General features: G+C 36.2%; 1 protein-coding gene across 2 annotated transcripts in view; it reads left to right on the top strand.

The window, feature by feature from the left end:
* The first annotated feature begins 4,859 nt into the window (after positions 1 to 4,859).
* The window catches only part of ASCC3 (activating signal cointegrator 1 complex subunit 3), a 310,528-nt gene continuing 291,194 nt past the window's right edge, over positions 4,860 to 24,193 (top strand). The window contains exons 1-3 of one of the 2 annotated variants that reach the window (XM_028508379.2): positions 4,860 to 5,123; positions 20,532 to 20,663; positions 23,273 to 23,423. In XM_028508379.2, the coding sequence (XP_028364180.1) occupies positions 20,574 to 20,663; positions 23,273 to 23,423 (241 nt within the window). In that variant the 5' untranslated portion in view covers positions 4,860 to 5,123; positions 20,532 to 20,573. The remainder of the gene's footprint in view (positions 5,124 to 20,531; positions 20,664 to 23,272; positions 23,424 to 24,193) is intronic. The other variant, XM_036024518.1, reaches the window with a different exon arrangement.

Genomic DNA, 24,193 nt, shown 5'->3' with positions numbered 1-24,193 from the left:
TCACATGGGAGGAAATATTCTGCAGTTCTACATCCTTGCTCATCTGAAAATATCTTTATTTTGCCCCTGTACTTAATTGATAATTTGAATGAGTGTAGAATTCTAGATTGAAAAATTATCTAACATTAAAATTCTGAAAGTTTTCTGTCATTGTTTTCTAGCATCCAGTGTTGCTGATAGGCCTAATTATCCCTTTGTTGGTAACATCTCTTTTATATTTATAAACTTTATGGATTATTATTATTATTCTAGTTTTTATTCTTGCTATTATATAAGTTGTCTAAGTATGAATCTATTTTCTGGTACACTGTAATCTACTCAATTTGAAAACTTTTGTTCTACATTCTAAAAAAAACTTCTTATAATTAAGGTTTTTCTCACTATTTTTTTAAATCTTTCTTCTACTAAATGTTAGTCTGTTAAACTGGCTCTCCATGAAGCTTTTCTCATGCTTTCATTTCTTTACATATGCTATATTATAGATTTTTTTACTTTTACTTCCATTGAATTTTTATTTAAGTAATATGTTTTATAAGTGTTTCAGATTTCATTCTACAGTTACCACTTTTTCAGAGTACCTTGTTTGTGTAGTATAGATATATTCTGAATACTGAAGTATATAAATTGGAGTGCTCTTTACATGTTCTTTTATCTCATAAATTACATTTGCTTCCATTAGAGATAGTTTTTATATCCGCTTTTCTTTATCTTTTTCATAGTGGTTATTTACCTGTTGATTCATTTATGTTTATATATGTATAAAAATAACTGATCATTGATGTGGTTTTCCTTTGCTTATTATAGTAGGTAGAATGGATTCAGTTTTAGTAGCCAGTTCTGTCTTCAATGTGAGAGTTATGACTAAGTGGCTGGGTTGGTTACAACAGGGACTGGAATGTCAAATATCAGGTTTCACTTTAGGATGAATAGGCAAGTAGCTGGCTGTCTGGATGGTGGCCCTAAATGCCAGAATAAGAATGAGGCAGACTTATAGAGAGAAGGCTGAGAGCCGAGGCAGGGGGTGGGGAGTGGTGATGGTGGGTGGAGGTTCAGGGGTAGAGGGATTGAGCAAAAAAAAAAAGGAGTCATAGTCAGAGGAGACAACAGTGTGGTGACTGAGGGGTAGAGGGAAGGGAGTCCGTGGAGCTAGAAGAGGGTATAATGTGGATAAGTGGTAATGCAAAAAAAGTACAATAAAAAAGGATTGAAAAAAAGAATGATTTTACTCTGTGTTGTCAATATAAAAGCTTTCACCTCCTACTATTTATACAATGAATTTAGAAAAGACTTTGGGTCTTATTTTCTGTTTTTGGCTGGTGGCAGATGTCTTCACCTGTTCTCAGTGTGTATGAATGAAAGAAGTAAGTGTGCGTGGTGATTGATTCAATTGTACTAAATTTAGAATGCTATCCCCATATTCAGCCTTTATTCTAATTTCTGCCCTTTGCTATGCCTCCAGTTAATTCTTTTGTAGCTTCTTCACTGCTTTTGGGTATTACTAGTGAAACCACTTCTGTTAGTTTTATTTTCCAGGAAATTGTTCAAATTTCACTTACTTTGTTTCTCTTCCCCATCTATCATCCTCCCCTTCACATAAGCACACATACAAACACATAAGACTCATTTATTCCTTGGTTTCTCCTTCCACATTTTTATTTCAGTAGGGTCCAGGACAGAGTAGCAGACACATTATATGCTAAAGCCACCATCTTGAATGGTAACCCAAGTATAACTCTCTATATTTTACAAGCCCTTATTTTGCCATTTGGGTAAAACAAATTGCAGAATCCTCTCTAGATGACCGTCCTTTGGTAGCATAATCTAATCATTTCTATGACATTTTTATACAAAGGGAATTAGAATTACTTCCACAGTAATGGGAAGAACTCACATTTCTTTAATTGTTTGGCACCCTAATAAATTCATTTTCTTAAGGAACAGGAGAAAAATGGTGGTTGGGTAGGCAACCAATAGTGTCTGCCATGGTAGTGACCTAACAACATCATTGGACCTTTCCAACATCATGTTGGACCCAACATCACTTATTAAAAGCATTAGGGAAGCTTGTTTTAGAATTGAATCTTTTGGTAATCAGCATCCCTGAGAGGTTAATGTCATCTCTAGATAAAAAACTGCATCAGGGCCCAGCAAAGATGGAATTTTAAGACCCAGTGTTGCAAGGTGGGGTAGAGAAGATGTGAGGACAATGGACTGTGAACAAGAAGAAAACAAAGCCTAGAAACTGAAGCTGTTGGACACTGGTGAGCTGAGCCCACCTAGTGGACATTCATACTAGAGGAGAACCTAAAGAGACTGAGGGACTGGAAATATGTCTGGAGTTTGTCAGCCCTTCTTGACAATGCAAGGTGAAAAGGCTGACAATAAATGGCTAATATGCTAAGAATGACAAAATATTGAGATGAAAAGAACCATAAACATAGATGATTTTATTGAGCCACTGAAAATATTTTGGAAACACTTTTTACTTTGAGATTTTTTGTTTCAAAGACAATTTTGAGATAATTAGGGCACTCTTAGTCAAATGATCTACTTACATACACACACCTACCATTTTACTTATAAGAGTTCATGTTGTGTACATATTCTTTTATAAACTATTTATTCAATTGTACATGTTGATATATCCCTATAACAAGTAATACAGATTCATGTCATACTTTTTGAATGCCTGGCATTCCATATAATTTATTTAAATCAATCTCTCATTGAAGATTTTTTTGCTATGTTTCTAAGTACAATGAGTTTTAATTGGTCACCTATCCACCCATTAATTTCAACCTAACCTACTCAATACTGCCAAGATAACTTTATAATCCAGTTTTGTAACTGTCAAATCCTGATGGCCTACTGTACTAAATTCCTTAAACTCAAAATTGAGTCTCCTTACTCAGTTGGATAGTTTCTATCCAGATTTAACAGTTATTATGATCACTTTCTAACAAGAACCTTTCATTATAGACAAACATGTTACTATCATAAAATGCATCTTCAGTCTTGTTTCCTTGTGCTTGGTCATGGCATACTTTCTGGACAGTCTTCCATCTCTTCATTAGGAATCTTATCAGACTGTCTTTCCATTAATATTTTAGATCACTGAAGTACATTTCTTTAGTCAGGACTGTGTAATAGAAATGATGCAAGCCATCTATTTTTAAAGTTATCTAGTAGCTACATTAAAAAAGGAAAAATAAACAAGTGAAATTAATTTCAATATATCAACCCAATATATACCATATATCACTTCAAAATGTAGTCAATATAAGAATTAAGATACTGTATTTTACATTTTCTTTTGTACTAAGTCTTCAAAATCTGGTGTATATTTCACACTTAGTGCATGTGTTAATTCAGGCTATCCATATTTCAAGTGTAAATAGCCATATTTGGCTAGGGGCTACCCTCTCTGGACAGGGCAGTTCTGGACATGTCTATTTTCATTTTCTTCCCCTCTCTTAAGCCTCTGGAACTATAATGAGAACAATCTATCATGTGAATTCCAGTATTTATTGTTAGTATCAATCATTATCATATGGCCTCCTTGCATTATTTACCCTTTGATGCATTTATCTTGTCTTATAAGCTAATCTGTAAATTCTTTTAAGGCTGGAACTTACGTACTGATTCAATCTCAAGGTTTGAAGTGGCTTTAACAAAACCATCAACTAATTCTTCTCTTGATGTATGGCTTCCCCGCACCTATTCCTTTTTAAGTAAGCCTTAAGAGTGTTAGGGCTTCCACCCATTGTAAGGCAGACAACTTCTCTGGCTAGTGCTAGAAGGGAATCTTCAGGATCTGAATTTTGTTTCTCTTTAAGTCTGCACTTCTTGAGGTCACATGAAACGAATCTATGTCATGCAATGAGTCTACTTATTTGGGAGATAGTCCCAGTAGCTTTTTCTCCTCTATAAAAATCCTCCAAGTTCAATCACTACTTCTTTATTTATCATCCTTTTGAGTTCCATCATTTTGCTCTTCTTGAAATAGTTCCTACTTGTTCAAGGTCTTCTTAAAGTGCTTGACCTAGAACTGAACAGAGAATTCCAGGAGTGGTTTGGCCAATGAAGAGTATCCCTGGATCACTACTGACTGCCTCTCTATATAAAACAAAGTTCGGTTAGGTCACAAGACACATTTCTTATAAGAGAGATGTAAGAGAAAAAGGATGCCACAACACTTTATTACCTCATACCCAGCTTTGCATGCCCAGCTTTTAGTCCAGAACTATACACACATACACTGTACAGTTCTTGAGGTTTGTTAATTTTCCTGAATTATACTTTCCTGCCTTTTCGATTGAGTCTGAGAATCCTTAGTTGTCTCGTTTTTGGTGGGGTGGTCCAGCCAAAAGGCTGACTAGCAGAGATAACTTGAAGACAAGTAAACAGACTCCAGAAAGCTTAAGAAAAGCGGGACTTGAAACCAGGGAACCGTGTATAAAGTATCCTGAAGCAGCCTGAAGCTCTGGCTGGATCTGATGACGGTAGTTGCCCAGTTCTTCATACATATTCACTGCTTTTCTCTCCCTTACCTTTAAAAGGAATTATTTTCTCCCTGTCCTGACCTTACAGACTAGGGCAGGAGGAAAATCAGCCGACTCAAACAATTGCACTCTGACAGTGAGCGGCAGACGCCGGTTGGATCTCAAGCCGGGCCAGAGAGTCCAGGGAACACTTCCGCCAGATCCGCACCAGTACTGAAGGCGCCCTAGTCTCAGGACCCGTCGCTCCTTACTTAGCCGGCAGGAGGCGGGGCCTCCGCACGCCACCCCGGAGGGGTGGGGCTGTAGGGAGCTACGTGTTGACGTTGGCGCCGCAGCAGGCGGGTGACGTGTTGGCCTGCGCCTGCTCCGCCCCTTCCTACTTTCCGGGTTTGTAGGTCTGTCTGGCTCTGGGCGGTGTGGCCATCCTAGCGTGTCCTGTTCTGTTGATTGGGAGCGACTCTGGCGAGCCCAGCGTGGGTTGTGGACGTGGGCTCAGCGGTCGTCTGGCCTGCCTAAGGGCCCCCCCACTTGGAGTGGCAAGTAAAAATAAAACAGAAAGAGAAAGAGGCGTGGAACCGAAGCTGACTGAGGGATGGGAAGCTCGTGAGCCGGGACTGAGAGGTGAGGAGTTGGAGATGGGAGGAGAAGGGACTCCCCGGCCCTTGGAGGCTGGCTGGGAGGCAGAGGCTGCAGGGTGGGCACCTCTACCGGGCTAGCCTCTGAGGTGATTCTCAGTTAGCCTTGGAGGCAGGCGAGCCGCAAGCTGTCATCCCTTTCTTGGTCTTCGGACTAGTCCGGGACCTCAGACAGCCGAAGCGGAGCATTCTTGGAATTCGTCCGTGGGGGTGGGGTTCAAAAAAATGAACTGAGCCACATATTGCTCAGGGGTTAAGCCACCAGGTGATCACCACATGGGATGATTTTTCTTTCTTATGCGTGGGTAATTTGTTTTCGTTAGTTTTTTCCCCTTTCCAAAGTCTTGGTAACTTTTTCGTATTCACGTAGATTTTGGGAGAAAATATGCTTCCTTGTATTTTTTTTACCCCTACATTGAAAAGCTAATAGACTGCGTAGGGAGTTGACCATGGTGAATTGTGAGTGAATTTAGCGATCGGGTAATCTAAAATGTCATTTTGAAGTAAGTAGATGTGTGTGTGCGCGCTCTCTCACCCTAGGGAGGTGTTGGGGGTATATGGGAAGTTCTTTTAAATAGGCTTCTTATCACACACTAATGTATTCATTGAGTGCAGTGGGTTCATGTATTTTGCTGTTCTTTGGTTCAAAAGAAGGATAATTTTAGTGGTAGCTAAATGTTTGATATGAATGAAATCACATGTACAGTTCTAACTAGAAATATTATTTTCTTTCTTTCCCTAAGTGAGGTAAGATTGAATAGCTCATGTTTCCATCACCAGATTTCATGTTTCATAGATGGAAATTATTCATCTGATTTTCAGTGTTGTCGAAATTGAGAATTCAGCTTTTGATTCTACACTGGGTTGTGCTATTCATCTTTTATTTTTAATTATAGTTATAATAATAGTCTTGCATTAGAAAAAGATTCCCTAGGGATGCCAATCAAGCATAGCCTAAATAATTTTACTTGAGTGGATTTATTTTTCATGTTTAGCTTTCTTGTTCCCTGCTTAACAGTTTTCTTTTGTCATTAATGTTTTGTAGCATTTTCAAAGACTTTCTAGTCATTTTGAAATTGTCAGTGACTAGCAAGTTACTCAGTTGTGTATAGCTAAGAAACATGGCATACACATATGATAAAGGAAAACTTATACTCCATTTTAAGAGAAGAATTGCCTGCTGATGAGACAAGTTGTCTTTTTGGAAAACTTTTTTAGTTTCTTGAAAGTGAGTAAAATGACCAACAGGCTAATCAGATGGAACAATATAAAAATGTTGAATTTTGCTCTTATTTATAATGGAAATAAGGATATCTATATCTTGATTTAAGAAACTTAGCTATAAAATGCTACATAAATGATTTATAAGAAGAAATTAATCTGAGGGTGATACTCATTTTACAAAAGTAATTTCAGTACATCTTTTCCTAGTGTGCATGCCTTATCTAAAATGAGACCTTTTTTCTTTTTTATTGAATTTATCATGGAGACATTGGTTAATAAAATTGTATAGGTTTCAGGTGTACAATTCCATTATACATTGTCTGTATATTGTATTGTGTATTCACCACCCCAAGTCAAGTCTCTTTACATCACCATTTATACCCCCAATATCATCTTCTACCTGTCCCCACCCACTTTTCCCTTTGGTAATCACCATACTGTTGTCTTTGTCTATGAGTGAGATCTGCTTTAAGTAGTACTTTGGAGACTCACTAAACAGTTGCTTCTGAGCATTCTTTAAGGTGTGAAGGAAACTTTGCAAAAACATTATCATTTCTGCATTTCAGGGATTAGAGTGGTAAGGAATAACCTAAAAATCATTTCTGGGAAGCTTCACATATCAGTGCTCTAAGTACACATCATTGAACAAATATTTATTTAGTTCCTTGGCACAGACCATAAACCACACCAGGGAAGAGCAAGACATACACTATGTTTGCATTCTCAGAGATTATAATCAAGATGCTGGCTTTGAAAGACCGTTCAGTGAATTCACTTTAGCAAAGAAAAATACTAATGTATGGCCAGTGAATGCTCCTTTGGCCAACCCAAAATTCGTAAAAATAGAAGCTTTTCAGTGATTTAAAAAGTGAAAAATTTGGTATCCTAAGTCACTGATTTTAGCCAAAAGCTTGGGAAAAAATGAGTTATTAGGGAGTTTGAAGAGTGACTTACTTTACTTTTTCAGAACTCTTCTGTTTGTATTTATTAGAAACAGAACACTGGAAGAACATTGCTGAAATTCTGAATCCAGTGGATATTTTAACACATTTCTTGACACCATTTGACATTTTTTGTTTTTTTTTTTCTAAATTTTTTTTTTAATCCTCACCTGAGGACATTTTTTTCATTGCTTTCAGAGACAGAGAAAGAAAGAAAGAAAGAGAGAAACATTGATTGGTTGCCTCCCATTCATTGCCTCCGGTACCTGCCTGGGGATCATACACTGTCCTAAGAGGCAATTGAACCTGCAACCTTTCAGTTATGGGACAACACTCCCACCTACTAAGCCATACCAGCTAGGGCTATACCTGTTTCTTAAAACCCCTTCTTTCCTTGTTTTTGAAGATACCACACTTCTGGTTTTTCCCTGGCCTTTTTTGGTGTTCTGCTGTTCAAAATCTCTTTTATAGACTTTCCCACCTATTTATTCCTTAAAGGCTTGTTTTTCTCCACCTTTTGCTGCCTTTTCTTCTTAGTCCACACACAATCCTCGGGTGATTTTCCTCTCTTGTAGTCCTTATTCTTGCTGATGCAGACCCTGTCCGGCAGGTCTGTGTGTTGTGGCTGCGATGAACAAATTCACGGACTACAGAAGTCCTGTGGAGAAAAAGGGATGGCATGACCACTCTCTAAGTGAGAGAGAAGGCCTGACTCCTGCCTGGACAGACTTTTATTGCTTTTGTGAGTAAATTCCATAGAGAGTGGTCCTCATTTACTATGCACAGGTTTATAGTAGGTGATTACCTTTTACAGATAACAAAGGAAAGAATGTTGCTAATTACTTCCAAGAGAAGGATATTACAGATCAAGGGGAAAAGTGGTTGAACTGGTTACACTCGATACTTGGGAGCTTTAGCACAGACTTTAGGAAGTTAGGTTAGAGATATGCAGTAAACATTTGCTGCCTCAATCCAGGGTGAGGGAGTTTTAGCAAAAGCAAGCTTCGTAGTGGCTTAGGTACAATGTAGGCCTGATTCCCAATGGGAGAACCTATCCGTGAGCATTGCCCTGTGTGCCGGACCTCACTCCCCATTGGCCTTTTCGAGTGGGGGCTGGGCTACTTTTCCCACGCCATGAGGAACAGTTTCCTATATACTGCCACTTCCCTCCTCCTAAAATAATCCCCATCTACTCTGGTATATCTTAGTTCAGTGAATTGTACCATCAATCTTATCTATAAATGCGGAAGTCAGTCTTGATCTTTGTCACCTACCCCACCACAAATACAGATAATCACAAGCCAAATAGCTTTAATTTAATCACTTGGATTAATCCACTTTTCTCTAAATCACTATTATTACTTCATTTAGGAATTTATCCTCTTTGCCTTTCATCTGGATTCCTGCAACAATCCCCTAGTATCTTTCTGTAGCTCCATCTTGCCTTCCTGTGGCACAAGCCCTTCACTGTAGCGAGAGTAATCCTTATTAAACACAACTCAAGTAAAAACTCTGTTGGAAATTTTTTTACTATTAGAATAATTTCTAAGAACGTTATTTGCAAGGCCTTTCATCACCTGGTTCTTACCTGTTGCTCTAGCTCCATGTCTTGTCTCATTTCTCATGGACTATACTCCAATCATCTTTTCAGTTCCTTGATGTGAAATGTTCTCATCCCTCAGCTGGAATGTGTTGCCCTCTTTACCTGGCCAACTCCTCATCCTTGAAGTCACAATGTAAGAAAGCTGCTTCCCCTTTCCAACTTCCTTTCTGTTATGATCACAGTCTTTACTGCCCCTTTTTATAGCAGACTGATTTTAAAACAAGTATTGGCATTTTGTATAATTGGTTTGTCTCCCCCACCAAACTATATATAAACTTCACATTGATTTTGCTCACCATGGCCACCCACTTGGTGTCTAGCATGTAGTAGAAATACTAGTTAAGAAATGTCAGTTAAATGAATGAAAGCTGTTCCTACATTCTTTTGCTCTGATTTTCTTTCAGAGCCCACTCCTACCCTAGAGTTTCTAACAAATATCAACTTTTCTTTTACCCTTGATTTTGCTATTCTGCTTTATTAGCTTGAGACTTTGAAAATGGTTACCCAAATACTAATTTTAGAATTAAATTTATGCATGGGTAAGTTTTTGAGTTCTTTGAGAAAAATGACATTGTGAGGTGAATAAATAACATCAGATTTCGACTTCTTTTGTGTTTGAGTAAACTTACTAGTTTGTAAAACATCTTAAGGACTGAAATAATCGAATAATTAAACTAATTTCTGTGAAAATATATGTCTGAGGTCTTGACCTAAAGATGATAAAAACATTAAAAAAATAAATATATGGGAATCCAGATAATGGATTCCTGCAGATAATGGTCCTTTTTTTGTGGCAACGTTGGCCTCCCTTTATCTTTCCAGTTAATCCATTTATCCATCCATTGTGCAGATATTTATTGAGAACCTATATTCAGACATTGTTTAGGTGGCTGACTGTGTATATTCAGTGAACACAAGCAAAATTCCCATCCTCATGGGACTCATTCTCTTGGATAAAGTTGATAAATAGTACAGACACAAAATATATGTATATATGTAATTTTTAATACAAAAATACGTTTTAAGTTTAAGCGTGTCTCATGCAAGGATGTTACAAACATTGCATGGAGCAAATTTTACTAAATTATTTGCTGTTTACCTAAAATTCAAATTTAACTTTACAACTTCTATTTTTACCTGCTAAATCTGGCAACTGGACTTTACAGGACAGGTTTGTTTGATTTTTAGTCTGAGAGTATAATTACAAAGGTAGATGTTCAGAGTTTAGGTCTCTTAAAAATGTTGTCCTGACAGTGAAGTCACACATAACTCTGGTGGTCAAGAGTAGGAAAGTATCTCTAGAAGCTGGTATGCTGTGCCTGGACATTTTTAAAGAATATGAGTTGAACAGGGAGATAGATTATGCAAACCAAGGACAAATAAAGGAAATTTTAAGGCTTGGAACGCATATCCTTGAAGAAACAATTTTTAAGTTGTATTCCTCAATCTGTTTTCTTAGGATGCTAAAAAAGATAAAGTAGGTTTATTTTACTACTTAATCTACTTTTATGCTAAAGAGAATGGAAAATGGACTCTGGGGATTGGAAATGGCAGAATTGATTTAGGTTAAATGGAATTGAAGTGCATTATGGATGGGAATATTAAAAGGGCGCCCAGATGTTTAATGTTCAGAGGTTCGTTCTCTTAAAAGCCTGAGAATTTTCAGGTAGTGTTTTTAGAACCTGCTGTTTGCCAGGTGTTAATTTTGATGTTTTCACAATTATTATCTCTCTTATTAGTTTTCTGTTTTTGTTTAAAATATAATTATATCTTTTAATTATAGAATATTTCAAGGATAGATCATTTTAGAAAATAATGTAACATACACTGTTGTACTTGCCACATAGGTATAACAAGTATTAATTTGCTTTCAGATCTTTCTCTTTTATAAAATATTGATAATTTTTTTTGTTGCTTCTCTCCCCTCTCCCTCAATTTGCTACCTTGAAGTTGGTGTACATACTGCTCATCCATGTTTCTACATGTTTATTTCTGTGTAACAGGTTATAAACCAAGGCATAATGAGGAGAATTAAAGGAATGAAATGGGACTAATAGCTTGGTGAAGAGAAGGCTTAAAGTAGGGTGTCAGGTCTTGAACTATTTAGAAGTCACTCACGTGAAAAAGAGTGCTTAAATTTGATGATGTACTGATATTAGGCAGTATAGATAAATTTTCAAGAGGTACTTTCAGGATCAGAAAGCAACATCCAGTATTTAGTGACCCAATTATTTTATGGTCTATCCCTATATGGACAACTTTATAAAACATTAAAAAAATTATTGTTCAACCTATATAGATGTCATTTTTATTAAAAATCAACACATACAATTTTTCTGATTATCTTTACTATAGAAGTTGTTGTCCAGCAATCCACAGAGAAATGATTATGTTGCTGTTAGAAAATTTAAGGTCACATGCTGTAATTTTTAAAACAACAGAGAAAGTGAATTTCAAAAAAAGGTGAAAGTGTATTCCTAATGGTTAATGTTTTTTGAAGTATGGTCCTTCTTTCACTAAGTAAATTTTAAAAGTTGGAGGTGTCATTGACAAAACCTGTTTTTCCTCTGAATGGTAGCATATATAATTTGTAGCTAAGAAAAATGGCTTAGAAATTAGAATATGAGACCAAAAAAATGGCCAAAGTGAAAGAACAGATCAAAAATACAGAAAAAATACAACTAACCAACGAAGAGATAACCAACCTATCAGATGTATACAGTTCAAAACACTGGTAATCACAATGCTGACAACATTGGTTGAATATGGTCACAAATTAGAGGGAAAAATTAAGGCTATGAAAAGTGAAATAAAGGAAAATGAATAGGTAACCAAGAGTGACTAGAAGGAAACTGGGACTCAAATCAACTATTTGGAGCAGAAGGAAGAAAGAAACATTCAACCAGAACAGAATGAAGAAAGAAGAATTCAAAAAAATGAGAGAGGCTTAGGAACCTCCCGGACATGTTTAATCATTCCAATATATGAATCATAGGGGTACCAGAAGAAGAGGAAGAGCAAGAAATTAAAAACTTATTTGAACAAATAATAAAGGAGAATTTCCCCAATCTGGCAAAGGAAGTAAGATTTCCAGGAAGTCCATGAAGCTCAGAGTCCCAAAGAAGTTGGACCCAAGTAGGAACACACCAAGGCAGATCATAATGACATTACCCAAGATTAAAGATAAGGAGACAATCTTAAAAGCAGCAAGAGGAAAGGAGACAGTTACCTACAAAGGAGTTCCCATAAGACTGTCAGCTGATTTCTCTAAGGAAACCCTGCAGGCAAGAAGGGGCTGGAAAGAAGTATTCAAAGCTATGAAAGGCAAGGTCCTACATCCAAGATTACTCTATCTAGCAAAGCTATCATTTAGAATGGAAGGGCAGATAAAGTGCTTCTAGGATAAGGTCAAGTTAAAGGAGTTCATCATCACCCAGCCCTTATTATATGAAATGTTAAAGGGACTTATCTAAGAAAAAGAAGATCAAACATATGAACACTAAAATGACACCAAACTCATAGCTATTAACAACCAAACCTAAAAGCAAAACCAAAAAAAGAAATTAGAATATAAGAAAGAACTCATGGACATGGAAAGCATTGTGGTGATTGGTAAGGGGAGGAAAGTGGGTGGAGGTGGAAAAGAATATAGTAGGGATAAATGATAGGAAAAAATATATATAATTATATATACACTCATGTGTGCGCGCGCACACACACACACAGGCCTGACCTTTCAAACGTCTTTCAGTTTAGGAGGCTGTGAGTAGCAGAGAATGGAACATGATAAGGGAGTAACAGTTCAGCCCAGAACAAGGCACATAAAAATGTTGTTGGGGTACATTTCTGACTGATAAATCATAAAGAGAAAGAGAGTACCCTGTTTTTATAAGTAATTAAGTTTTTACTCATAAATGTAGAAATAAGCAGTTTAGACCAGAATGTTACATAATGTTCATGGCAATATATATCATACTTTCAGAAAGGTCAAGTAAAGCATATATTAAGTGAAGTTATTATAGCACAGGAAAATTCTTACTACGTATATATTTGGTCTAGTTCATAATGCCTAGTGAATTAGTAATTTGCTTATCTGTTTTTTATATTTCTTATTTACTACATTAATTCATTGGAGTCCTGATGTTAGTGTCTAGATTTTCTCTATTGAGAAAGCGGTAGAGAGATTTCATCTACTATTACTAAGTGTATGCCAATTTCTTTTACATAGTGGCAGTGTTAGGGCTTTTCAGAAATTTCCTTTACTTTGCACAAAAGAGTAAGTAAAGATTAAGGCCACATACCCTTTGATAAATATTTTTGGATTTGGGTAGAAAGTTTCTGGGGTCACCAGTTGCAAAGCTCGTATTGAAGAATGTAATGGTGCTCGATGCAATTGTGATACAGAGAAACAAGTGTACAAGGTCAGGAAAACCCTTTCTTTGTGAACAGCTAAGGCTGGTTCCAGAGCATCACTAGAATTTTGGTTTGGTGTATGAGGGTACCTCTTGAGAGGAAGTATTCATGGTTTCAATTCAGAATAATTTTTTCAGGGTTTATTAAGGGACAGACATATATTTCTTGGGTCTATCCTTTAGAGGCCCATAGATTGGAGTGGAATGAGAATTTTGCTTTGCTCACGATAATCTTGGCCAGGATCTCCTTCACTGGACCAGTGTGGGGAGAAGTAAAATACACATTGCCTAGCATGTAATGGGTCTGCTCCATGTATTCTCTAGAGTAATATGTATGCTTGCTTGATCCTTGTGGGATGTTCTTCATAACTATTTTTATTCTCATCTGGTACTGACATATTATTCTAGCCACTTTTTTTCAAGGGCATTTAAAAGAAAAGCTTTCCTTACTCTTTTTAAAATAAAATTAATATAACTATGAGGGTCTTCTGAAATACAAAGATAATTTGGTTTGTGGTTATGAGCCTGCATAGGTTTATCTCCCACATCCCCCCCACCTTTGAATATTAAGTAATTGGGATATAAGAACCTCATATAAATATTTTAACAAACTATTATATATTTTCATTTATTTAAAGTGTATTACAAGGTGGGGTAAAAGGTTTACAGTTATGAGGATGCAAAACAACTTATTCTTGTGTTGTTTATTAATTATTATTTTCCATGCAGTAACTGTAAACCTACTTTTGCCTCACCCTGTGTGTATGTTTATCTTTCTCTTGCTTTCTTTGTTGTCCACACTCCAATAGTTATTAGAAACTATTCTAATAGTTGCTAGGAGCAGTTGCTTCTTGCTTAAGAATGAATCATGATCAAAAGAAAACTTGTTAGGTGGAAATAATGAATAATTAAAATTTCCCTTGAAAATCCCTTAAGACACCAGGTTGTCACAACATACTGTCTCTCAATATGTCCTGCAAAGCCATATTTTTCCCCCAGACTTGGAACAGAACACAATTTCTTCAGATGAACCAGGTGAAAAACTTGGCCTATGTTTAATGGCCATGTTGTATATATTTTTTAGAAAGGGAACATAGTTTCAAACATTGGAGCCATGCAATGCAGCAAGATGTTCACAGTTTGAGATGCATATGGTAATTGAAACAGTCTAAGGGAACACCATATTCTTATTGCTTTCTCCATTCATTCTAGAGCATGTATTCAGTATGTGAAATAGTGGGCACAGTTTCCAGTATTAGTGTTTTTGTATCTTTTATTGGGCATATGGTATTTGATTAATTCAAATAATTAACCAATTGGTGGCAATAAGGTACAATACAAGTAAAGAATAAAAGGTAAAATTTCTCTTTAGGATTTAGCATGGAATATGGGCCCCTTTTGAAGTGCATAGTAGAGGGTTATAAATATAAGGTTGATGGTTTCTGAATTCTGACCTTGACAGTGTCCTGACTCAGTGCCATTTTATCTGCTGAATCAGAAAGTTGGGGGAGAGTCAGAAAATTGCATGCTGGGGCTCAGCAATTTGAGAAGCCCTCAGCTGACTTTCGTGCACACTAAAGTTAGAGAATTCTGTCTTCTCTGTGCTCTCCACTGACTCCTGACTTGATTTCTTCTTCCACATGCTCCAGAAAGGATTCAAACACAGGTGTGACTCCCTGAATCATTTTGTTTCCAGAAATACTCTCCAAAATTCATTCCAGTGGGTGGTTCACATTTAAAATAGATCATTTTACTTTCCTGATTAATATTTTTTAGTGTGATATAGATTTAGAATTCAGCTGTTTTTTTCCCTAGCCTTTCTGATACCATTTATTTACTGACCTTCATTGCAGTCATCTGTTTGCTTATTTGTTTTTTGCTTTATCTTTTCTGTTTCTGACTTCTAATCTAATTTTATTTTGCTCAGCAAATGTGAACTGTATTGAAGGTCAGTAAACTGATGTGGTCACCCTGAACCCAGAAATGATTTTTACACATTTAAAGCGTTGTTAAAAAAAATAATGAAGCAATGGCTATGAGTCAGAGACTGCATGGTGGCCTGGCCCACCTAAAATGTTTACTGTCTCTCTTTAAACAGGAAAAGTTTGCTGACTTTTGATACTTGTTGAAATTTGTTGAGATGTGCTTCATGGCTTAGTTGACATAGACCATTTTAAACTGTCACTGATGTACTTGAGAAGAATATGTATTTTCTAATCATTAGGTATAGGTTTCTGCATATGTTCATTAAATTTACTAATTTCACTGTTCAAGTTTTTTATTCTTTACTGAATTTTTGTTGGTGTTGATTTGACCTATCAATAATTGATCAATTATTAAACCTTTACTTTGATGTTGAACTTGCCACTTTCTTATGAAGGTTTGCTTATTTTATTTTAAGGCAATTTCATCAGAGCATGCTTACAAATTAAAAAATTTTACATATGTTTTCTTAGTGCTATATCTTTTATTATTATGAAGAGAGTTTAAAAAATTCCTAATAATACTTTTAGAAAATCTGTTATGTCTGATTTGACATTTTCAGTATTTTTACAGGAGGATCTTATTTTATGCTTTAACTTGCAACCTTTCTTTGTCCTGTACTTTAGGTGTAGCTCTATTGTTTTCTTGGTTGCTGTTTAGTAATTCAGTCTGCCAATCTTTTGAATGTTAAGTTTAATTTATTTGTATTTACTGGGAATATTGATATATTTGGACTTGTTTCTCTCTGTCCTCCTTAACCTATACTTTGTCATATTGTAACAGCATAGTGGGTTATTTCTTCAATCTCTTTCTTTCTTCCAGGCCATCACTTTTCTTTGGCTGTGTTTCATCTGTTGTTTAACCCATCCAGTGATTGTTTTTAAATTTAAAGTTTATATTTTTAATTCTAAACATTATATTTTAAATTTTCTTAGCCATTTCTTGTTATAGTCTTCATTGTTTTTTAAATATATTGTATTGATTATGCTATTACAGTTGTCTCATTTTTTTCATCCCTTTATTCCCCTCTGCCCTATACCTGCCCTCCCACTGTCATTCCCCCACCTTAGTTCATGTCCATGGGTTGTACATATAAGTTCTTTGGCTTCTCCATTTCCCATACTGTTCTTAACCTCTCCCTGCCTATTTGGTACCTACTATTTATGCTTCTTATTCCCTGTACCTTTTTCACCATTCTCCCTGCTACCCCTCCCCACTGATAACCCTCCATGTGATCTCTATTTCTGTGAATCTGTTTCTATTTTAGTTCTTTGCCTCATTGGTTTTTATTTGTTTTAAGTTTAGTTGTTGATAGTTGTGAGGTGGTTGTCATTTTACTGTTTGTATTTTTTATCTTTTTTTTCTTAGATATATCTTTTTAACATTTCATGTAATAAGGGCGATGCTGAACTCCTTTAACTTAATCTTATCTGGGAATCATTTTCTCTGCCCTTCCATTGTAAATGATAGCTATGCTAGATAGAGTAATCTTGGATGTATGTCCTTGCCTTTCATAGCTTTGAATACTTCTTTCCAGCCCCTTCTTGCCTGCAGGGTTTCCTTAGAGAAATCAGCTGACAATCCTATGGGAACTCCTTTGTAGGTAACTGTCTCCTTTTCTCTTGCTGCTTTTAAGATTGTCTCCTTATCTTTAATCTTGGGTAATGTCATTATGATGTGCCTAGGTGTGTGCTTCCTTGGGTCCAACTTCTTTGAGACATTCTGAGCTTCATGGACTTCCTGGAAATCTTACTTCCTTTGCCAGATTGGGGAAATTCTCCTTTATTATTTGTTCAAATGTTTTTAATTTCTTGTTCTTCCTCTTCTTCTGGTACCCCTATGATTCATATATTGGAATGATTAAACATGTCCGGGAGGTTCCTAAGCCTCTCTCATTTTTTTGAATTCTTCTTTCTTCATTCTGTTCTGGTTGAATGTTTCTTTCTTCCTTCTGCTCCAAATGGTTGATTTGAGTCCCAGTTTCCTTCTAGTCACTCTTGGTTCCCTATTCATTTTCCTTTATTTCACTTTGCATAGCCTTCACTTTTTTCTCTATTTTGCAATAATACTCAACCATTTCTGTGCGCATCCTGATTACCTGTGTTTTGAAGTATGCATCTGATAGGTTGGCTATCTCTTTGTTGGTTAGTTGTATTTTTTCTGGAGCTTTGATCTGTTCTTTCATTTGGGCCATATTTTTTTTTTGTCTTGGCCTACCTGTTTTGTAGTAAAGGGTGGAGCCTTAGATATTCACCAGGGTAGGGCAACCCATGGTGCTGCATTGTGGTGCTGGGGTCCAAGAGGGAACAGTGCTGCTTGCTGGGCTCTCTGTTGGTTTTCATTCACTTTCCCCACTACCCACAATCAAATTGGGCCCTTCAGGTGCTGATTCCTTGGTGGGTGGTTTTGTTTATATTCTAAGACCCTGTGCATCTCTCCAGTGAACTCTCTTGTGAAGCTGGGAGTTTCTCCTGGCCCTCTCAACTCCCACTGTTTTGCTCCCTAGTTTTTCCTCCTGGTTTATCTGCATGCAAATATGGTATTGTCCACTCTGCCAGCTGCCCCCTTGCCTTCCCCAGTCCTCCAGTTGCCACCTTGCTGGGAGTCCTCTCCACCCTGGCTTCCCGTCTGCCCCTCCTACCAGTCTGGATGAATGTTTCTACTTTAACTCCTTCGTCATCGGACTTCCTTACAGTTTGATTTTCTGGCAGTTCTAGTTATTTTTTGTTAAATTTGTTGTTGTCCTCTTTTTGGTTGTGTGAGGAGGTAAAGTGTATCTACCTATGCCTCCATCTTTTCTAGAAGTCTTCATTATTTTCACTTTATCTCTTCTTTTGATAAACATTTCACAAGTTATTTTGTATCTAACCATTCTAATATAGGAGGCAGAGAGTTTTTCAAGTATCAAACTGTGTAATAACTTAAAGGATATAAGCAGTCAAGAAGAGTAGAAGCAGGTAGTGGTTTGAGACAGCCTGTATGGCCCCCTTTCCACATTGGACACATGTTCTTTGGCCCAAAATAATAAGTGAAGTCTCTTAATTGAGGTTCATGGGTCTCTGCGTACTGTCGGAAATACCTATATTCTAAAACATCTCTTTTCAACAGTAGGGTGGTGTTTCATAATTTTTACACTATTGATATTTTGGACTAGATTTAGTAATTTTCAGCCTTTTCATTTCATGGCACACATAAACTAATTAGTAAAATTCTGTGGAACACCAAAACATATTTTTTCCTATCTGATCAAAAAATAGATATAATTTTGATTTATTCAAATCAGTGGCTGTTGTTATATAGCTATTGTCCTTTTTTTATTTGACATTCTAAGGGAAAAGAGGTCATTGCCCCTGACTAAATAGTGAGGTATTTTGTTGCAGTCTCCAGCCAGCAGAGTCTGTGTGTTGTGGCTGAAGATGAGGACAAAGGCACACAGACTATAGCAGTCCTGTGGAGAAAGAGGGACGGTACAGTACTCTCTTAAGATGAGAGTCCTACGACTGCTTCTCTCAAGGGGAGAGCACCATGGCCACTCTCTCAAGGGGAGAGTGCCCCGGCCCTTGCCTGGACAGGCTTTTATTGTTTCCCTCGGGTCTTATTATCTGTTATCAACATAAAATGTTGTCTACATTTTAGGTGCAATGAAGGAAATGAAAATAACAGTGCTGAAGGGAAAGGTTGCCAGCTGATTACATTACGTCCTTGGGAAAGTTCATACAGGCTTTGGAAATAGGCAATTAAGACCAGGGTGAGGGAGTTTTAGCAAGAGCAAGCCATAACAGTCTGGATGTATGGATGCATTTTCTGGGCCTGATTCCCATGGGAAAACCGGTCTGAGGGTCTGGCTCTTGCCCACCACTTTGCTCCTGTTGGCTTTCCAATGCAGGGCTGAGTGACATTTGCCATCATCAAATAGACTGGTTCCCTACAGTATTGCATATTTAAAAAAAAAAAATTGTGTTATACCAGTGTGCCTGCTGTGGCACACTGATAGAAAATCGCTGGGCTAGGTAATTCTTTGTTGTTGGGAGGCCATCCTGTGTATTATAGGATGTTTAGCAGCATCACTCACGTCTACCCACCAAAAAGCCGTTAGTATTCCTCCAGTTGTGATAACTTAAAATGTCACCAGGTATTGCCAAATGACCCTTAGAAGGCAAAATATTCCTAATTGAGAACTATCCTAAAGACTTATATTGCTTATGTGACATTCAGTAGAGGGCCAATAATAAGCAGTTCTAAACCAGGATAAACAGAGTATTCTGGAGATAAGGACACCCCTCATAGTAAATGTTATTAGTCTGTTTGCCAGAAAGTTAGTTGTCAGCATGTAAAAAAGGAGATTAGATCAAGTCATCTGACTTCTTTCTTTTCCTGGAAGTTCTTCCCTTTACCAGCTACTAGAATTCGTTCCTCCTCTGTTCTACAGTCTCCCTGTTAGCATTGTTTCCTTTTCTCCCTTTTTCTTCCCTTTACTATTTACCAAATAATTATTGAGTGACAAAGATAAGAACCTTATTCTTTGTTGTATAACATAACACATAAGTAAATGTCAAATATTAATTAGTGTTATAAAAGAGGAATGAAATTTTGTGCTGTGATAAGACAGTAACTGAGTAGCTGTCCTGTCTTAGATTGGTCAAGAAAGGCCCTTCTTGATCTTTTAAGCTAAGACTAGGACCTGTGTGTCAAGGAGTCAGCTATATGAACATTGGAAGAGCATTCCAAGCAGAGAACCACTAATGCCAATGGACTTATGTGCAAGTATACATTTTTAAGATCAAAAAATGAAACATGTTTAAAAAGAAACAAAACAAAGCAGTGAGACTCCGAAGGCATGGGACAATGTGAGATGAAATCAGTGAGCATAAAACAAAATTGAAGAAAAGATGGGCAAGTGCTTTCTTCCCCTCTCTCAGTATCATTGCCAGAGTAATGCAGTATTTGAGACCTGTACTTCGGAATCTGTAGAACTCCTTTGGAAGGAATGTTATAGTAGTGCCCACACACATTTTTGTTTGTTTTTTTTTCCTTTCTCCGCATATAGCCAGTGTGCTATTAAAAAAATAAAACCTTCATGGGTACAAAATGTGTCAGGAGAATTATTCAACATTGGTAACAATTGCTTTTTAACTAATTTGTTACCTCTCTCTTATATAGATAAATTTATTGAGTTTGATTACCTTTCCCACTTGCTCCCAACAGATAAATATCATCCTGTTTTGTTTCAGTTTCAGGTTTCTCATTGTACGGATCATTGATTGAATTAATAGATGACTTTACCTCGCCTCACAGGAGCCTTGCGCTCCTTTTCAAATGTCACCAAGCAAGATAATTATAATGAAGAAGTAGCTGACTTAAAGGTAATTTGTTTTAAAGATGAAAACCATTATAAACAGAGGATACAGACAAGTATTTGACATTTCTTTTTCTCAGTTCTGTGTGATTAAAATGTTTATCTACTAAGAGGAATGTATATACTGATCTTTTTTAATGGGAATTTTTATCTTAATCACATAAAACTGTATTGTCGAAGAGAATAATCAGAACTATGGTATTGAATCCTTTGTTAATTTTTCTACTGCTAATGTTTCTGCCACAGTTAATTTTGTAATTCAGTTCAGTAATTTACCCCTGGGTTGTCTGAGTAAGTTTTTTGGTCTCTGATAAATTCTTACTTGATGGAGAGAAACAATGTACAACATGGGAAAATGAATTTTACTCTTTCAAACTTAATATCAGGTCTCATAATTGACTTCTGTGTGGTCTTTGTAATTGGTTGTGGGGTTTATAGTGCTGAAGGTATATGAACTGTACTTAATGAAGGAATGAGTCATCTGCTATAGTATATAAAGGAACTGGTCCTATGCTGTTTTTATGAAAAAAACAGCCATGCCCTGGCTGGTGTGGCTGAGTGGATTGAGCAGTGGCCTGTGAACTGGAAGACTGCAGGTTCGATTCCTGGTCAAGGGCATGTGCCTCGGTTGCGGGGGCTAGGTGCCCAGTTGGAGGCATATAGGAGGCAGTTGATTGATGCTTCTCTTGTACGTATTTCTCCCCCTCTCTTTCTCCTTCCTTTCTCCTCTCTCTAAAAATTAATAAATAAAAATCTTAAAAAAACACCCATTTTACTGATTTACTTGACTCTATTATAGAATACCAACACTGTTCCCTAATAGGTTAGAATTTTAATGCTTAAAGTCTTTGGCTAGGTAGGCCAGTTGGTTATAACGTTGTCTTGATATGCCAAGGTCCAGGGTTTGATCCCTAGTCAAGACACATACAAGAGTCAACCAATGAATGTGTAAATTAGTGGAACAACAGATCAATGTTTCTCTCTCTCTTCCCTCTTCCCCTCTCTCTCTCTCTAAAAAAAATCAATCATTTTTTATTAAAAATGATTAATAAAATCAATCATTTTTTAATTAAAAATGAAGCCCTTGTGCAGTTTTACAATTAATATCTTTACTTAAAGATTGATACTAGGAAGAAATAATTTGTAACAGATTTTAGGTAGATTTGTTTTTCTTTAAAGGTAATACAGAATTTTGCTACAACAAAACAGTTAACCTTTTTTAGGATGGAAGCGTTTTGCATTTTCATAACAATTAAAATAAGGATATATTCTATACAATTAATTAATATTGCTATCTTAAACTGGAATTACCTGTATTTTTCGGACTATAAGACGCACCCCCCATCCCCCACCCCCAAATTTGGGAGGAATAATGGTTGCGAATGCTGCTGTTGAGTTCTGTTTACATTTACATTGGTGAAATTATTATGTTATTAAATATTTTACCATATTTTTTGCTTCAACATTTTTTTTTCTATTTTCCTCTAAAACCTAGGTGCATCTTTTGGTCTGAAAAAAGACGGTATTTACTCTTCTCACCTAACCAAATTCCTTTATTGGCCCTCGTGTATTAGGTATACAACAGAAGATTTTAGAATTTGAAAGTGACAAGTACTACATGATTATTCCATGTGATTTCATTTATTATTGTAGGCTTTTATATAACTTTCTTCCCCCTGGGGAAAGAAAGTGGCAGATACATTGAGCTTCATTTTAATTTAATTTTTTTATGTTTGGAAATTTCCAACATATGCGAAAGAGATAAAAGAAATGAAGCTTTATGTAGTGTGACCCATTGTAACAACTTATTTCAATTGATGGTTAATCTTTTTTCATATCTACATTTGCCCATTTTCCTGTCCTTAAACCCAGATTAATTAGCTCCATTTTTAATTATAAAACTGTAGCAGGGTAGTAATAGTGAATTATTCAATATTATCAGTGCAACCAAGAGAAACATGTCAATTTTTTGTGTGACCCACTACTTTTTCATTTGTTCAAGGGCCTCCTGAAGTTTACCAAGGCCAATGATATGGAGTAAACATTTTATTGCTTTCTGTCTCAGTTCTTGAGAAATCAAAGATTTAAAATCTTAAGAAAAGAGTGTGTATAGATAAGACCCTCCTGGATGCCTATCCTGTTCTAGGATCATACCTAGGAGAACAATGCTGATTTGAATATATTGAACTCATCATAGGAATCTAATTTTTTTAAATGCCTTTCATCAAAAGCATGACAGAAGTTCTTATATACGATGTGGTCTAAGGTTTGTTAAAAATAAAGGAGAAATATAGAGGTACGTGGGATGTTACCTATTATCATTTGAATATAGGACATTTTGCTTTTTATTTTATTGTATGAAAATAATTTTATAGTGATTATTCATTGTGATTACAATGATAAAAAAGCTTTTATTAAAGATATCTTTTAAATAAATAAGATTCTCTTTAATCTTATTCAAATAAAACTCCTTATGGGAGTAGTAAATTTAGATGTGAATAGATAAAATTTTGAATTTTTGTAGGTGGTACCAAGTTATATAATGTAATGCAAAACTTGCAATAAATGATGGTTTGAGAAAACCTTTAACCAGTATGTCTCTGTTATGTCTTTCAGATAAAGCGGTCTAAACTTCATGAACAAATTGTAGGTTTGGATCTGACATGGAAGAAGTTAGTAACATTTTTGAATGAAAAACTGGAGAAGAATGAAATGCAAAGTGTAAATGAAGACTTAAAAGATATATTACAGGCTGCAAAACAAATAGGTATAGTTTTGTTTTGTTTATTTAAAAACTAAGGATCAAAAATACATTTCTTTTAAATTATATATTATAGAGTAAAAGGCTAAAATTTCTAAGCAAACATTCATAATTACTGAAAGACCATCTTACCTCTTAAGGAGCTTAGGTTAGAGTCAGGGAGGTAGAATTAAACAAGTAATTACTAATATAATCAGACATGAAGGATTTATAGCACAGGTGGCAAACACAAGGCCTGAGGGCCAAATCGGGCTCTCCACGTTGTTTTATCCAGCCTGGCATCTTGTTTCTACCCGGCGGCAGCACTGAGCTCCTTGCCCCTAGGTAAGGAGTAGTTACATTTATACAGTCCTAAAATTACATTTGGCCCTTTGAAGGCAACCGTGAGGCTGATGTGGCCCCTGGTAAAAATGAGTTTGATACCCCTAATTTATAGGAATTTAGAGTTGCCCCTAATTTATAGGAATTATAGGAATTTAGAATTTAAAACCACTGCCTTACTTGAAATAAGGATAAGGTAAATTAAAATTTTAATGTAGCTTGAAAGAGACCTTAAAAGTCATGTAGCTCATTCTCTTACAGATGCTCATCTAGCACGTAATGAAGGGCAACACTGGAGCTGAACTTTGCTTCAGGTCTTGTTATACACTATAACTTTCTCATCAATTGATTATATTTGGAAGAAATTATAATTAGAGATTGTAATTACTGTATGTTTAACACATGTTAGTTTCCTAGGGTTGAAAACAAAATAAAAAAAAATGACTCTGGTAAAA

This window comes from Phyllostomus discolor, chromosome 4 (assembly GCF_004126475.2).
Source record: "Phyllostomus discolor isolate MPI-MPIP mPhyDis1 chromosome 4, mPhyDis1.pri.v3, whole genome shotgun sequence".
Taxonomy (NCBI): domain Eukaryota; kingdom Metazoa; phylum Chordata; class Mammalia; order Chiroptera; family Phyllostomidae; genus Phyllostomus; species Phyllostomus discolor.
This window is presented reverse-complemented; position numbering and strand designations above follow the sequence as displayed.